The sequence below is a fragment of the Pseudopodoces humilis genome, chromosome 2 (assembly GCF_049639895.1).
Source record: "Pseudopodoces humilis isolate 2021_Gansu_Grassland_sample_001 chromosome 2, ASM4963989v1, whole genome shotgun sequence".
Lineage (NCBI taxonomy): Eukaryota > Metazoa > Chordata > Aves > Passeriformes > Paridae > Pseudopodoces > Pseudopodoces humilis.
This window is the reverse complement of record NC_142201.1, coordinates 81,871,767-81,887,099: the sequence shown is the minus strand read 5'-3', so window position 1 is coordinate 81,887,099 and position 15,333 is coordinate 81,871,767. Positions and strand designations below refer to the sequence as shown.

The following is a 15,333-nucleotide window of genomic DNA, read 5'->3' as shown; positions in this document are numbered from 1 at the left end:
TATATGTTCACAAGTAGTGGCAATTCCCACACAGGCAGTTTTCACTTCGGTAGTGTTTAGGACAAAGTCACTACACCTCCCAAGGAACAGCACACATCCACTGCTGAGCCCAAAGTCTGAGGGCCACAGGAGCTTTTGAATGAGGTTCACTAGTACCAGTATCTCAGCTTTTGTGTAGTTAGTTTCAAGCTCTGTTCAAGGTCAGCCCACCCCTTCCGGAGCAGCAGAGATGAGATGAATCACTCAAAATGGTACATTTTCCTTGCTGTGGATAGGCATTCACACAATTGTGATTAATGTTGCCAGAACTTTGCTCATGCAGAGATGTTTTATAAATAGTAAAATGTGTTTTTCCCACTCGATACATGATAGTTTATGTGAATAATGTTTTATATATATAGCGCTGACTTTTAGATCTGTGATCCAACTGCAACAAAGGTCAACAACAAGTGAAAGTCATGCTCGCTTTCTCATTGTCAAGACAAAAATGAGCTCTAGCTCTCAATTTGGTTCCCAGGAAGCGTTTCTCTTCCTCAGCAGAAAATCCTTTTCCTTGTTGGTATTATCAGCTGAGTGGCAGAGGATTGACAGAAAATGCAGAGTAACTCATCTTTTCTCATAGAGGTGGTTTATGTAGAGAAAATGATGAAATTTTTACAAGAAAACTTCTGTTTTGGGGAGTTTAGATTGTTACTTCATCAGAAAACAGACAGAGATATCGGTCTTTGGTGATCCATTTAGAGCTTAGTCAAGCACTAAAAAAGATGGAAAATGAATAATATCTTTAAATAGGCTATATTTCCAGATGGATGTTTCAGATTTGGCCCACTGCACATATAAAGTTCTGGAAAATATTTATTTATACAATCAATCAATCCGTTTGTTGGATCAGGACATAAAAAGCCCTCTCTGCCTAATAATAAAACTGCTGTGTCTAGACCAAGCTATTTGCTTGGGATTGTCTGAGTTTTGTTTTGGGTATCATTTTAAGATAATGTCTTTCATTTCAAAGTTAAGAGTGCCTCATGATTGCCTTATGATCTGGGCTGAATCTAATTTTAACCTGGTTGGGTTTTGCTTTGTCCTGATTTTCTAATAATTAAGAACACAGAAAAGGTACCATGACATTGTTATTCAGCTGACATTATTTATCCAGCCTTTCTGAAAGCTAGTTGTTAGGACCAAAGAAATTTAGGTTTTATTTTCTTCATGTTGTTTTATATAATAAATTTATTTTTTTTCAGCTGAAAACACAACAAAATTAAAAAGAAAGTTGTTACATTATCTAGACTATTTCAAATAGGAAATTTTACTCAGCACAGGAAGGATTTAACCTTTTAATTAAGCTAGTGTTATCACAAAGAGGGATGACTTTGAACATTGATAAGGTCAGTCTGCCAGAAAGAAATTTTTTATTTCCTGAGAGATAACATTACTAATTTCTAAAGTATTCAGCCTTCTCCGTTGCCTTCCCCTGCTCTTTGCAACTGCAAACCCACCAAAAACAATCAAGAAAGGTGCAAAATACTGTAGAATTCAGCACAAAGGTAGGCAGACACAATGTTGACACACAATAGTTGTATACAATGGAAAAGTCAGGTGGTAACTTTCAAATGAAGTTTGAGGTTCTCCAGGTTAAGACATATAGAGTTTTGATTTTCATGGACTGGTAGTACATTTCCATCTAAATCATTGTCTGATTCCTAGAGAGTCTTCTATGCCACATATTATAAATTTGTACTTTCATAGCATTTTTCTGCTCTAAAGAACTTTTTAGACATAACTAACTCTGCCAAATCTACACCACAACGTGATACAAATCAAGTGTCTGATCACTTTCTGCAACTACCATAAAGGAGGCTGCAGCCAGGTGTGGGTCAGGCTCTTCGCCCCAGGAGCAAATGACAAGACTAGAGGAAATAGCCTCAAGTTGTCCCAGGAGAGGCTTAGATCAGATATTAGGGAAAAATTGTTCACTGAAATCAGGTGATCAGGCATTGGAAAAGGCTACCAAGTGAAGTGGTGGAATGGCTATCCCTGGGAGTGTCCAAAGGCATGTGAATGTGACAGCTGGGGATATGCTTTGGGTTAGTGGTTGGACTTCATGAACAAGGAGGTCTTTCACAACCTTAATGATTCTGTGACTGAGGCATGTACTCTAGTCTGTGTTTTCAGACACTAAGAGCACAGCTGCCTTCTTTGAAATATGAGTGCTCAAATCATTTAAAAACAAAAAATTATGCCTATTCTTCCAACATGACTATGGAAGGAGATCCCTAAATAACAATAGCCCCAACAGAGAATCATTGTCTTCAGCCATCAAGGAAAGTGCTAGTTGATTCCCACACTTAAGCTCAAATGTGAAAAGTGCTTCCATATCCAAGTAAGACAAAGTGAATTGTACATGCCTAGGTCTAAAAGCAGTTGTACAGATAGGAGAAATCTGTGCACGTATCCCTTGCTTTCCTGCAATTTGGCTTTGCTTCTTGGAGTTCTGTTCTCCGTGACCAACTCACTGCCTTGGCTCAGGCTAAGCCCTGTGGGACTTGAAAAACTAAGGAAGGCTGTGCTGGGAGGCTTGCTTTGCACTTCAGAAAATGCAGGTGTAATAGCTCTGTTATTTTATTTTTTAAATAGAACAAATAAAGGTGATGATAGGATGTTTTATCTTAATTTCAGGTGAAGTTTGGCCCAAGGAGTGGTAAATTCATCAGAGGATGTAAACCCAAGCAATTTTCCCATTGTGTTGAGCTCAGTGTACCTGCAGGTTGTGCCGTTTAATGGGGTTCTCTCTTCCTGCCCAGCCCCTGACCTGGTGGAATTTCATCCTGTGGGGTCACCATCAGATCACTGAGCTGAAGGAGCTTCCCCTGGAACCATAAACTCCCTAGATCAGGAACTAGGTTGCTGAGGAGAGATGAAATGTGCAAATACAGGTTTTTGCAATAGCCTCAGTAAAGCAAATATTCTCTTGTTAATGCAATACCTTGATGTTTCTCTGTGTTCTATTTGCAATGACAGCTATTTTGGCTGCTTGTGCACTAACTGGAGCTTATTAAAGTATCTGAAAATGTAGATTATTTTACCACAATTATGCTGCATTGAAAAGCTGTGGAAGGATTAAGATGCAAAGGCCCAAAGCTGTTTTTTCAGTAAGTGCCCTGCTATTGAAATGTTTAACTCAACCCTTATGAGTGTCAAACACATTCAAATGCACCTGACAAATGTTTTTTTGCTGGCCTATTGAACATCTAGTTAAAATGGATAAAATCCATCTTTCTCTTGGTAAAAATTCATAGATTTTCAAAGAGGGAACTGATAAGAAGAATATTTGAATCTTGTAATAACTTGTTCAGCTCCAACGTAAATTACTTTGTAGAAAAAGAATTTTATCTGCAGAGCTAACTCTCTAAGTTCATAAGGGTGACAACAGTGAGATTGTCAAGTTTATGTACACAAAGCATTTTTATTTTTATTTAAGAAGAATTGGTTTTCCAGAAATACTGAAAAATACATATCTCTATACCTCCTTCATACTAGAAGAAGCAGGAATGCTATTAAAATTTATGAGGTATTTTTTTGTGTATATTCTTTGTGTTCAAAGAACTGTTAAAGGATGGCAGGGTGGTAAAGTTAACCACTCAGATTTAGGGAATGCAAGAATTGAGATGGCCTAAGCAATTTTATTGCAAGTCCTCTGTGGCCATATATTGTAATGTAGTATTATGATATGCATCAACTCTAATACATTTTTAATTACACAGTTACTTTTGTTTTCACAGGCTTTCTGCTTCTTTCAGTACATGGAGTAGTACTTCATATGGCATTTTACATTCAACATATGTCTTCATGCATTATTTAATGCAACCAGATCCAACTGCTCCATTATTAATTTTTTCACTGGTTTTCCTGTTATACTGAGGGGACCTTATCAAAGTATGGAAGTACCTGAAGGGAGGGTGTCGAGAGGAGGGAGCCAGGCTCTGCTCACTATATTGCCAAGCAGTGAGACAAGAGACAACAGGCAGAAATGAGGAAGAGCATCTTCAGTGTGCAGGTGTCCGAGGGCACAGGATTCCATGGTATTTGTCCTGTACAAAGCCCAGCTCTCACTGATTTAAGATGAAGCTGCTGATGCTCAGCACTTCTGTAAAAACTGGCCATCTGTGGCTTGCAGGACATTTTAAAGTGAGCAATATCTCAGCTCTACAGCTGTGCACAGCTATGTTTTGTGAAAAGCCTAGCATTGCAAGAGACTTCTGTGGTAAAAACAAGAACAGAAGCAGTTATCTACAATAGCATTCACCTGTCTTAGACTGAGAGCATCCTTTTGCCTCAGAGCCTTTCAGCAGAGTCACCCTATTCCTGTGAAAAATGGTGCTGGAATCCCACAGACGCATAATTCCTGAGTGAAGACAGGGGAGAGGGTTTCAGCTGCAACACACAAATGGCCTGCTCTGTCACGTGCTGCTGGACTAAATTAAAATACATATTTTTGGTACCGAAGACACAAGAGGGGCAATCCATTAGTACTGTGGGGTTGGTTTTTTTTTTTTTTATGATTGTTTCTCTTTTATCCTTTGTTTTAGGCAATGCTAATACATGCTAATAATGCTAATAAATAAATGTATTTATTACAGTCCATGATTACTTTGTACTCTTCTGATATAAACCTAGGGTGTCGATTTTGCCAGGCTGCATTCCTGCCACAGGCTTATTGGCAGGGAAACTGAGACATGACAACTGACAGCATTTCCCAGCTCTGCCTCTCCAAATTCTCAGTTGTAACCTCAGCATAGTCCCCCCCCCAACCTATGCCAGAAGCTGCTGCTTAGGGCAGGCAGGGGGTGGAAAAGGAGAATTTGTGAGGCTTGGTGCCTCTGTGCTGGGGAACTGCAGCAGCAGAATTAGAGGAATCAATGGGGATGTGCATCTAGGGCTGCACAGGGAGCTGTAGGGGAAAACAAATGAGCTGCAGAGGCATGAAGGCTGCTACAGCAATTGGGGGAACATGGACATACCAGGAAAAAAAAAAATGCTTTGAGTGGAATAGTTGAAGACAATAAAAAGGAGTAAGCAGTGATGTTATTGCAGGACAGAGGGACAGAGAAGTAGCTACTGCCTGGTGCTGATAAATGGTACAGTTTCACCCACGTCTTTCCTTTGCTCCCCTTAGATAAACAATTAGTATTAGCTGGATTTTCTTTTTTTCTTCTTACTGATTTTTGTAGTCTGCAGCCACATTCACCATTTAATCCAAGCAAAGCCACTCTCTTAGAATGTCTTGTTGTATATTGGCACTTCAAGTTAAAAATCTATTTTAAATTATTGGATAGCAAGTTGCAGCCTCCAGAGGGCTAAACTGATGCTGTTAACAGGTCCAAAATGTGATGCAGCATATGGAGCTGAATACCTCATGGTACAGATTTGCATGCAGGCGGTTTTAATTAGGATTTAGAATTCCTGGAGGAATGCAGCATTCTGGGCTAGTCTCAATCTTGTCAATACATAGTGGTTTTGTTCATTCTGAAGCTCACAAAAACTGATAGATTCTTACTTGCTTGTAATTTTTTGATACTGCTATGAACTGTTAAAACTTTTTTTCCATCTGCCAGCTTTATGTATGATCACTGCTTCTTTATGTATACTTACTATAAAAGGTTGCCGCTTTATTTTTTTTATAATTTTATATCAGGTCAGTTCAAAATAAGAATCGTTTGAAGTTTTATGACATTGCATAAATACTTATTTTTTCCCTGCAAGGCATCATAGTTCAAAGTGAGATTATGCTTTAACTCGATGGTTACTGTGCCATCTTGTGAGTAAAAGGTGCAACTACTTCCAGCAGATAAAATGAAGAGGTACTTTGGCTAGTGCCCATCTCACTTCTTCTTTTCCATCATGAAAAATAAAATCATATGGGGTTTCAAAAAAAAAAATATGATGAGAATACTGTAAAACAGTTATTTTCCACCACATTTTAATTTCCTTTTTTTTTTTTTATTTTTAACTGAGCATCTATTCACTGTTACGGCAAAAACCTAGTGCTTTCAATAAACAAACTGAGATAAGAAATGATACTTCTTTTTCTCCTTCCTAAAAAAAAAAATATTCTTGTTATACTTAATGGAAATTATATGCAAATTCTCAGTATTCAGCACTGATAATATTCCTTCTGTGAACTAATTTGGCTCTTAGAGGAAACCTCTTGTCTTCTAAAATTCACTATGTGTTTCTCAGAGATAGCACACTGTAAATCACCCAAAGTACTGCTGGCTATTACACTGAGTCAGAGAAAAACCTAAGTCCTGACTTCAGAAAGACCGCTTTACCCTGGAACATTTGTGAGGAAAAAAAAAAACAAGCCCAAAAATTTAAAAAGAAATTACAATGGCACCAGCAAACCTACAACCTTGTTTAAATAATAATAATTATAATTTCTATTAAAGTCAATGTAGGTGCATTAGATCTTAGACTTTAAAGAGCAGACTGGAAAAATCCCCTAAGTTCTACTACTGCTTAATGAACTGGGTCTCTCTGTGACCTTGAACAAGTTGCTGCATTTCTGTGCCTAATTTTACCCACCTTTAGATGATGCACATCAACAGGATGCTATCAGTCTTGACTGCCACTTGTAAAGCTCTTTGGGCTTCTTGGATGGAAGGTACTGCTGTAATATAGTGACAAGCTTGTTGGAAATCTACTTGATAAGCAAAAGAGCAAGTCATTCACAATAAGTATAATTATTCAATGATTTAAGCTTCCTAATCTACTTCCACAGTCTTGGCAAGCAGATTGTGATTTCTTCCACTTTATATAATGAGAAGAGTATTTTTTTCTCTCTATACTCTATAGATTGATTGCAAATATTCAGAATTCAAGCTGTGTTGCTCATTTGCAATCAGTTGGATGAGTAATATTATTTCTGCTCATGATTGGATGAATGCCCAATGATTTGTGTGTGCAAATTGTAAAGTTTGTTTTCTGAAGATGCTCATTGGTATGACATTGAAATTTGCTGCCTTTGGAGAGCAGTGACAGTAAAATTCAACACATTGAAGACCAAAGAAAATACTGAGCACCAAAGCAGGACAAGGTGACATTAATGTTTTTTTTTAGTGGGACTTTGGAGATTGCTCATTTGTCTAAATGGACCAAGTCCATTATGGTTTTATTTTTTTGTTGGCTGCTAATACTGAGAAAAAAAATCACAGAATCCTAGAATGGTTTGAGTTGGAAGAGACCTTACAGATCATCTTCTCCCAACTCCCCTGTCATGGGCAGGGATATTTTCCACTAGACCAGGTCGCTCAGAGCTCCATCCAACCTGGCTTTGAACACTTCTAGGGTTGGGGCATCCAAAACCTCTCTCAGAAAACCCAGTGTGTTGAATGCTGGACCCAGTCTCATGCAGAACGTGGGTGGTGCTTGCCCTGTTGAAAGGTAGCTCCCATGTCCAGGTTCCAGCAGATGAACAACAATGGGGCTAACCTACTTGGGAGCTGCAAAGCAGCTCAAATGCTGGTTTGAGAGGAACAGCAAGTGAGTGAGAATTAAGAAGGTAATATTGGGACCCAGTTTCATACCTTGCCTATTTCCAGATTGCAGTGGGACACCTGGATCTGTAAGAGGCCATTGTCTCGTGTGAGAAATTTTCTGCAAAATTCCTTTCCCTGTGGTCTCAATGTTAAATGGGTTATATGAAGACTCACAGCTTGTAAGGAGCAGAAGTCTGGCGCCTCCTTAGGAGGACTGTAAAACAAAAATTGTATTTGAGACTCTATATGCTGATGTTTAAGAGTTAAAACTGGTAGTATTGCTATTGCTTCCCAAGATAAAACATAATATCCTGGCCACTGGCTAGCACACTGGCTTTGAAGAGTGATTGGGAGTGGGATTCACTCATGAATGGGTTATTATCTCGTAGGATGTAGTGGTACTTTTTTTCCATTATTAATAGCTATACGCTGTATCTACTACAAAGTTTTGGCTGAGTGAAAAGCGATGTCACTTTTGCTTACGGGTCTCTTGACATTTCAGGGTGTTTTCTAGTAGCTCAGGATTCTCTGTAGATGAGGATTCACTGGCTGCTCATTTCACAGGGTTTTTGTAGAGCCTGTGACTCCTCTGACACATTTAGCTCCCTCCTTTTGCAGCCTTCCTATTGCAAGCAGCACGAGTGTGTGATGATGTATTGGAGTGTGGTCCAGCCAAAGAGCTGTGTAGAGAACCAGGGACATCTGCTTTTGAATGGAAATTCCAGCTGGGCCACATTCAGCAGCTTAGGTCATTTTGACCTGATATGAAATTAAATGTTCTATTTGCATTTTCTGCAAACTGATGGCAATGACAAAAAGTAAAAATAAACAACAAACTTTTGTAAAAATACCAGCTCCCTTTGGCCCAAAACTGAATGAAAAATTCTCAGCTATCTTAATCCACTGTCAAAGGTAGGTCATAAGAACATCTGTATTTTCATGCCAGTGCAGTACTCTGGCTACTGTAACTTGAGAACTGTCTTTGTTGAAATTTAATGGTTTTGATCATTACCTCCTGTTGGATTCCTGTCTTCAGTTCTGTCTAGCTGACATCTCTTTGGCAATCACTGCCTCAGAAATGCTCCTTTAGACAGTATGATGTGAGGAGCAGTGATGCTGTAAAACCTCATACTGTAGAGAGAATGATCTCTTATAAAAAGGCACGTTCATATTAAAAATTCACAGTAGTGCACTCCACACCCCCATTATAGGTAATTACAGAGGATTTTAAATATCTGATGCTAGTTGGCAGCGTACAATACCCTGTCAGCAGCAGGCACTGATTTGTAATTTAATTATCATAAGACATCCACCTGTTCTTTTGTCAAATGAAGAGTAGCATTTCCATGCAATCATGCTTTTCCCTCCAGAAATTTGAATTAGTCCTTAGAGAAAGGTTTCTAAGGAATGGGATTTTTTCAAGGACATTTGCAGGACCCCATCAGAGCAGGGTGATGGAGATGAATGAAGAATTTCTGCAGGAGTGTCTTAGTTCTGGTTTGGTATTTTCAGCATTACCACTGGCTTTTTGCTGTGTCAAGCTGTTTTGGTTCACAGCTGAAAGCATTTCAATGAAGAGGTGCTGTGGGAGGAAAGATGTATGAAAATCAATGAGTTTGGTGCTAAGAACATGAGGCAAACCCATAGCAGGATTGACCCAGAAATGCTCTAGGCTCATACTTTGTGAAGAAGGAGAGGCTGGCCTTGGGATGTGAGGGAGACAAAGACAAATAGAAGAGTGGAAATCTGTTCTGTAAACTTTTTCAGCTGATGGCACGTGAACATGGATATTACTGAAGTTGTCATGGGAATTTGCAGTTATTGGATAAATAAATTAATTCAAATTATAAAGCAAGTCTATCAGTGGAGATCCACACAAGTGTTCTGCTCTTTGGGAGCATGGGGCTCAGGGTGAAACAATTTCCTCTCAGCTGTGGCTCCTGTTTATGCAACAGCTCCACTGCAGTGCAGTGATGGGGAAAGCACTTACTGATGGTCAGAGAAATGTTCTCTCTTTAAGGCCACATCACACTGCTTCTGACAGTGTAAAACTGAAAAAATGATCTGGAAAGAATAGCATATGTGTTTTATATATAGATATATGTATGTATGTATGTATGTATGTATGTATGTATACATAATCATAGAATGAATCATAGAATCCAACCTGGGCTCAAACATTTCCCTCTACATCTACATCCCTCTACATCTAGGGGCATCTACAACGTCCCTGTGCAGTTTCATCTTGTTCCAATGCTTCATTGGAACTGAGGAAAGATTTTCTTTCTAATACGCAATCTAAACTTCTTCCAGTTTAAAACCATTCCTCCTTATCCTGTCACTACATGCCTGTATAAAAATCCCTCTCCCTCCATTATATAAGTGTCCTTAAAGTACTGGAAGGTTTCACCCTGACACCTTCTCTTCTCCAGGCTGAACACCCAGGCTCTTTCAGCCTATCTTCATAGGAGAGGTGCTCCATCCTTCTGATCCTATTTGTAACCCTCTTCTGGCCCTGCTCCAACAGGTACAGAGGAGAGAATGTCTTTCTGGTGCTGAGGATCCCAGAGCTGGATGCAGTGCTCCAGGTGGGGTGCTGCAAGATCAGAATACAGGGTGAGAATCATTTCCCTTGACCTGCTGCTCTTTTGATGCAGCCCAGGATGAGGCTGGCTTTCTGGGCTGTACATTCTCTGTTGGCTTATGTCCACCTCATCACCCACAAGAACCTCCAAGTCCTATTTTGCAGAGCAGCTCTTAATCTTTATAGTGGGAGAGACTCCACTCCTCCCACATCCACCCAGAAGACGAGGAACTTGCAAGAAGTGGGAAGCCTGTATATACTTACGTATAAATTTTTGTATCAGCAATGTTGAGGCCAGCAGGAGCAGGGCAGTGATTGTCCCCTGTACTGGGCACTGCTGAGGCCTCACCTCAAATCCTGTGTTCAGTTCTGGGCCCCTCACTGCAACAAAGACATTGGGGGGCTGGAGTGTGTCCAGAGAAGAGCAGCAGAGCTGGGGAAGGGTCTGGAGTACAAGTCTGATAAAGGGTGGCTGAGGGAGCTGTGTGTGTTTAGCCTGGAGAAAAGGAGGCTCAGGGGAGACCTTATTGCTCTCTACAACTGCCTGAAAGGTGGCTGTGTTAAGGTGGGAGATGGTCTCTTCTACCAAGTAACAGTTGATAGGATGAGAGGAAACACCCTCAAATTGTGCTGAGAGATTTATATTAGACATTAGGAAAAATTTCATCTCTGAAAGGTCTGTCAAGCATTGGAACAGTCTGCTTGGGAAGTGGTTGACTCACCATCCCTGGAGGTATTTCAAAGTTATGTATATGTGGCACCTGGGGACATAGTTTAGTGGTGGAAATGACAGTGCTGGGTTGGACTCAATGATCTTAAAGATCCTTTCCAACCTGAATGGTTCTATGATAGAGCTTCTTACGGCTTCTGTCACTGCTGTCTTGTCTCCTTAAGAAGTAGCCACTGGACATTTCCATTTTCCCCATTCCTGAGTTAATGAAATGACTGGTATTCTGCTCTTATTTCTCCTAATTATGTTTTAGCAAATGACTCACTTTAAAGAGGATGTCTCTGAGTAGTTGTCTTTTAAGAAAGTACTCACTCGATTAAAAAAATAATTGATTGCTTGTGGCTTAAATGATCTGTGTGCCAAGCCTTAAATGTGACATTGGCTGGAGTATTATTTATTAGGCTGATGGCTTCTTGCCCAAATAATATTTGGCTGGTGCCAGTCATTTCATATATTCATTAATTATGTTATCTGGAAAGTGAATATGTGAAGGGCCGCAGGCATATCCCAGAAAAAAAGAAGAGAATAAATCATGTCACATGTGTATTCTGAAAATAATTGGCAACTGCTGAAACATTTCCATACTTAAGATTGAAGGCAGGAATGCACTGGGGTGGTTTCCTTAGGAGGGATGAATAAATGAAATAACACTCCACAGCTGAGTGGTCAAAGTGAAGTGGATGAGCAGCAGAGAGGTCTGCTGCATGGATAGGTCTGCTTTGGCATGTTCTTGTGATTCTGCCTGGACTTCTGATTTATTTTTCTTATATGGCCATACAGATAAGTCTTAGGCTTTTATCCAGCAGCTCCCTCCTCAGGGCACAGCTGAGGGGATGGCACCTTTTTACAAAGCATTCTGCCTGGAGAACAGATCAGGTAATTTAATTTAATTTTTAGGGTTATATTCCTTGTTGTTACAAGCTTCATTTGGGATCTTGGACAAGCCTCTCATGTTGCCTCTCCATGGAAAAGAAGGGTATAAGGTTAGAACTTTACTGCAGGGGAATCTTCTGTGGGACTGTGGCTCTGTAGAAGTGCATGTGTGTTCTCCAGCATCAGAGTACACAGTGCTAAATGGAAAAAAACCCAAGTAATTTGCAGAAACTCTAATTATTAACACAGGGATGCAAAATGTGATCTGACACTACAGCTTGGCTTATCAATGTCTCTTCTTCAATATCAGAGTGTCATATCAAATGTCTATTTGATGGTGAAAATTTTGTGTATTGGTGACATATACCTCATTTCTCTCTTTGATACAATAGTAAAAAAGAATGATTCATTCTCTCCAGAACACACTAGGAAATCCAATGATTATTGTCTACTGCATCATATTTCATTTGTCATTCCATAATTATATTAAAATATAGGAATTAACTTCTAAAATCTTATTTGTTCTTTCTTGATGTTTTCTTCCTCTAGAAATATCGTTATCAAGATGAGGATGCTCCACATGACCATACTTTGCCTCGTTTAACCCACGAAGTGAGAGGCCCAGAGCTTGTTCATGTGTCAGAGAAGAACTTGTCTCAAATAGAGAATGTCCATGGATACGTCTTACAGTCGCACATTTCTCCTTTGAAGGTAGGATCCATGCAGCTCATGGCTTTAGTCCTCAAATACAAGAAAACACGTGGCATGAAATGCCTGGGGAACTTATTTTGTTGTATAAACAGACAAGCTTCTTTCTGAAATCTATCACTGCAGATTGATTGTCCTTTGATGGACAATTTTAAGGCTCACTGTAGTGGAACAGGTGATAGTTTAGTTGGAGATGTGAGCTTCTGCTTTGAGTGAGGCTTTTGTTCGAATAAAAATAATTCCTGGCAAATGAGTCTGGTTTTCTGTGAAAGGAATGATGCAGGTTCTCAGCCTCAATATCACAGTGATTTTCAAATGGCAGACTTCCCTTCCTGATTATCCTTGTTCAGAAATCGAAAAAGAAAATACTGTAAATGCAACCGTCTGATGGGATCCTAGTTTTTTCATCTCTCAGAAAGCTATATTAAAGTCACAAGTTATGTCTGAAAAGGGAGCTCATTTGCCTCTATTCATATCCTTGCTGCTCAAGCACTTGCAGTTTTCTGTAGATTTTGATGCAATTCAGAGTGCTGTAGAGAAATCTTTCTGTTAACTAAGGCAAGAATTTATAAAATACAGAAGCTTTAGCTGTATGCGGGTCTGGTGTCCTCTGATATATCCTGTTGGGCAAAAATGTTTCTCTTCCTGTTGAACCTCTATAACCAAAAAGGAATCCGTTCCCGAAAATTTACATTTTTCCTTTAATAAGAATGCAGTGGTTTGAAAGTATTCCTAGAGCTTCTCTTGTGGAAGGAGCATAGATGCAGTGATTAGCATGATGGGTTTTCTATTCTGGTTTCTACTAGGCCTGGGAAGGGAGGGAAAAAAGAATAATACTCTTTACTAGAGGCGGTGATGTTCTGGGTGATAGTTTTATTCCAGCAATTATCTAAGCAGCAAACAAGGCAGATGGACTTTGCTCCCTCTGGTGCTCAAAACCTGTGAAATGGGCACTGCTTGCCTAGCACAGTGCTTACAGTGTGGTTACAAGTGAAAAGAAGTGTTTATTATTAAAGATTGATGTGAATACAGCTGGTGTTCATTGAGCCTTCATGGAATAGCCATGCGAATGAATCTTCTTCCTCTGCCCTTGTTGGTCCTGTGTTTAGTTTGTATGATGTTTGTCTCTTCAGGTTTTAGCAGTTTTCTGGGTTACTTACCTAATTTTTACTGCAGAAGCCATCAGTACCAAGCAGTGATAGATCACCTTGTGCTGAGGTTATCACTTTTGTTTTTTGGAAAGGATTATCTCCATAAGGCCTCTGTGTAGCATCAGGGGACAATCACAAACAAGCAATTTCTGTCCTGGAAAAGAAACATCCCTGTTCCTCTAGGACTCCTTGAGTATTGTGATTACAGTGGTGTTACTTGTTCATGAAGGTCAAAACCAGAGATCATTCTTTACATCTGGAGACTTTCAAGTAAGGCTACATAATCCAAGCTGAGGATGTAGCAATGATGTCAAAAAGCATGAAGTGATCTTCAGACATGCACAGTTGTCTTGAAACAGCTCCCAGTTTTATTTGCTCTTGCAACAGGACAAAGTTGTTTGCTCCTATTTTCTGAAGTGATCGTAGGACAGGAGCTGTATAGTGTTTCCTCTTGGAAATCAGTGTTTCCTGCAAGTTCTTCCTTCAGCATGAGGATTTCTGGTTTTGACTCTGTCCCTTTCCCTTCTTTCCTTCAGATTCAGAGTGTCTAATATCTGCTACTTAATAGTCTCATGCCTGCTATTTAACCTAAATTTAGCTGTTTGTCTCTTCAAATGGCTTTGAAGTTCCTGTTTCCTTTCCCCTGCTGTCTATGTCCCATCTTTTAACCTTCAGCAGAGAATTAGCTCAGGAGGCTGAAGGAATTCTTCTGCTAGAGCTCATGGCATTGTGTTGCCCTTCCTATCCAAAACACCTGGTTTAGATTCACTTTCATTGTTGACATTTGACTGAAATCCCTGTTCAGAAGCTTTTGGTCACAGTAATTTCCACATAGTTGAGAAACAGCATTCTGAATACTCCAAAATCAAATCCAAATGGATTATTGTCTTGAATTGCAGACTTTCCAATCTATATCTCAATATTATTAAGTAATAATTCTACCATCTTCTCAGCACTATTGTGTGAACATGGTTGCACTGAATAATGGCAAAAACTGCCTCTCAACCCATAGCATGCCTTCCTAGGGAAATGTAAAATACTGGATTCTTAAAGATTAAGAAAATATTAAAAAATAAAAATAAAAAATTGGAAAATAATTTGAAAATAATGCCTGCAATTTAAATATTTAATTGACTCCCATGAAAAGTGGAACTGCTGCAGTCCTGCTCTGAGGAGAAATAACAGGTGCTATGGTCCAAATGTTGTCAGGTAATTTCTTAGGAGTGAGAAGGCACTGGCAGTTGCAGCAGTGTAACACTGTCAGGAAACTCTACCAAGAGCTGTTCTGCTTCACTTTCCTGGTTACAGGTCAGAGCATTTGGTGCAAAGGGAAAATGTGTGTACATGAAGGTCATGAGTCTGCTTGTACCAAGTGCTGAGGGATGCATTTGGGGCAGTTTCTGGTGCTGGGAGAGTGATTGTTAGTCTGTGAATGGTCAGACTGGGAAGTTTCCTTACCCCCAAGCCTGGGATCACGTCACATCCTGTGTGCCAGTAGGACTGTGCACCTGACCACTCACCCAGGCCAGCAGGCACACTGGCTGTCTGGCTGCGTGGGGTTAAGTCACTGCCTGGCTGCATTTCACTGTTTCACTGCCTGAATTTCTCTGTAGGGACTGTAGCACCAGGTTGCACCTGCAGCAAGTTTTGAAGCAGTCTTTTGTGTTTAGTGGCTGCACAGTGTCCTGATGACAGGCTGATTACCCAATATTTGTTTTGAAATAATATCATAAAAGGAAAATGTTTGAG

At 39.8% G+C, this 15,333-nt stretch overlaps 1 protein-coding gene across 9 annotated transcripts in view; it reads left to right on the top strand.

Moving 5' to 3' along the window:
• Positions 1–15,333, top strand: part of DLG2 (discs large MAGUK scaffold protein 2) — a 991,421-nt gene that overhangs the window by 447,359 nt on the left and 528,729 nt on the right. For all 9 annotated transcript variants that reach the window (XM_088051071.1, XM_088051059.1, XM_088051060.1 and 6 more), the window contains one exon: positions 12,275–12,436. In XM_088051071.1, coding sequence (XP_087907197.1) covers positions 12,275–12,436 — 162 coding nt within the window. The remainder of the gene's footprint in view (positions 1–12,274; positions 12,437–15,333) is intronic.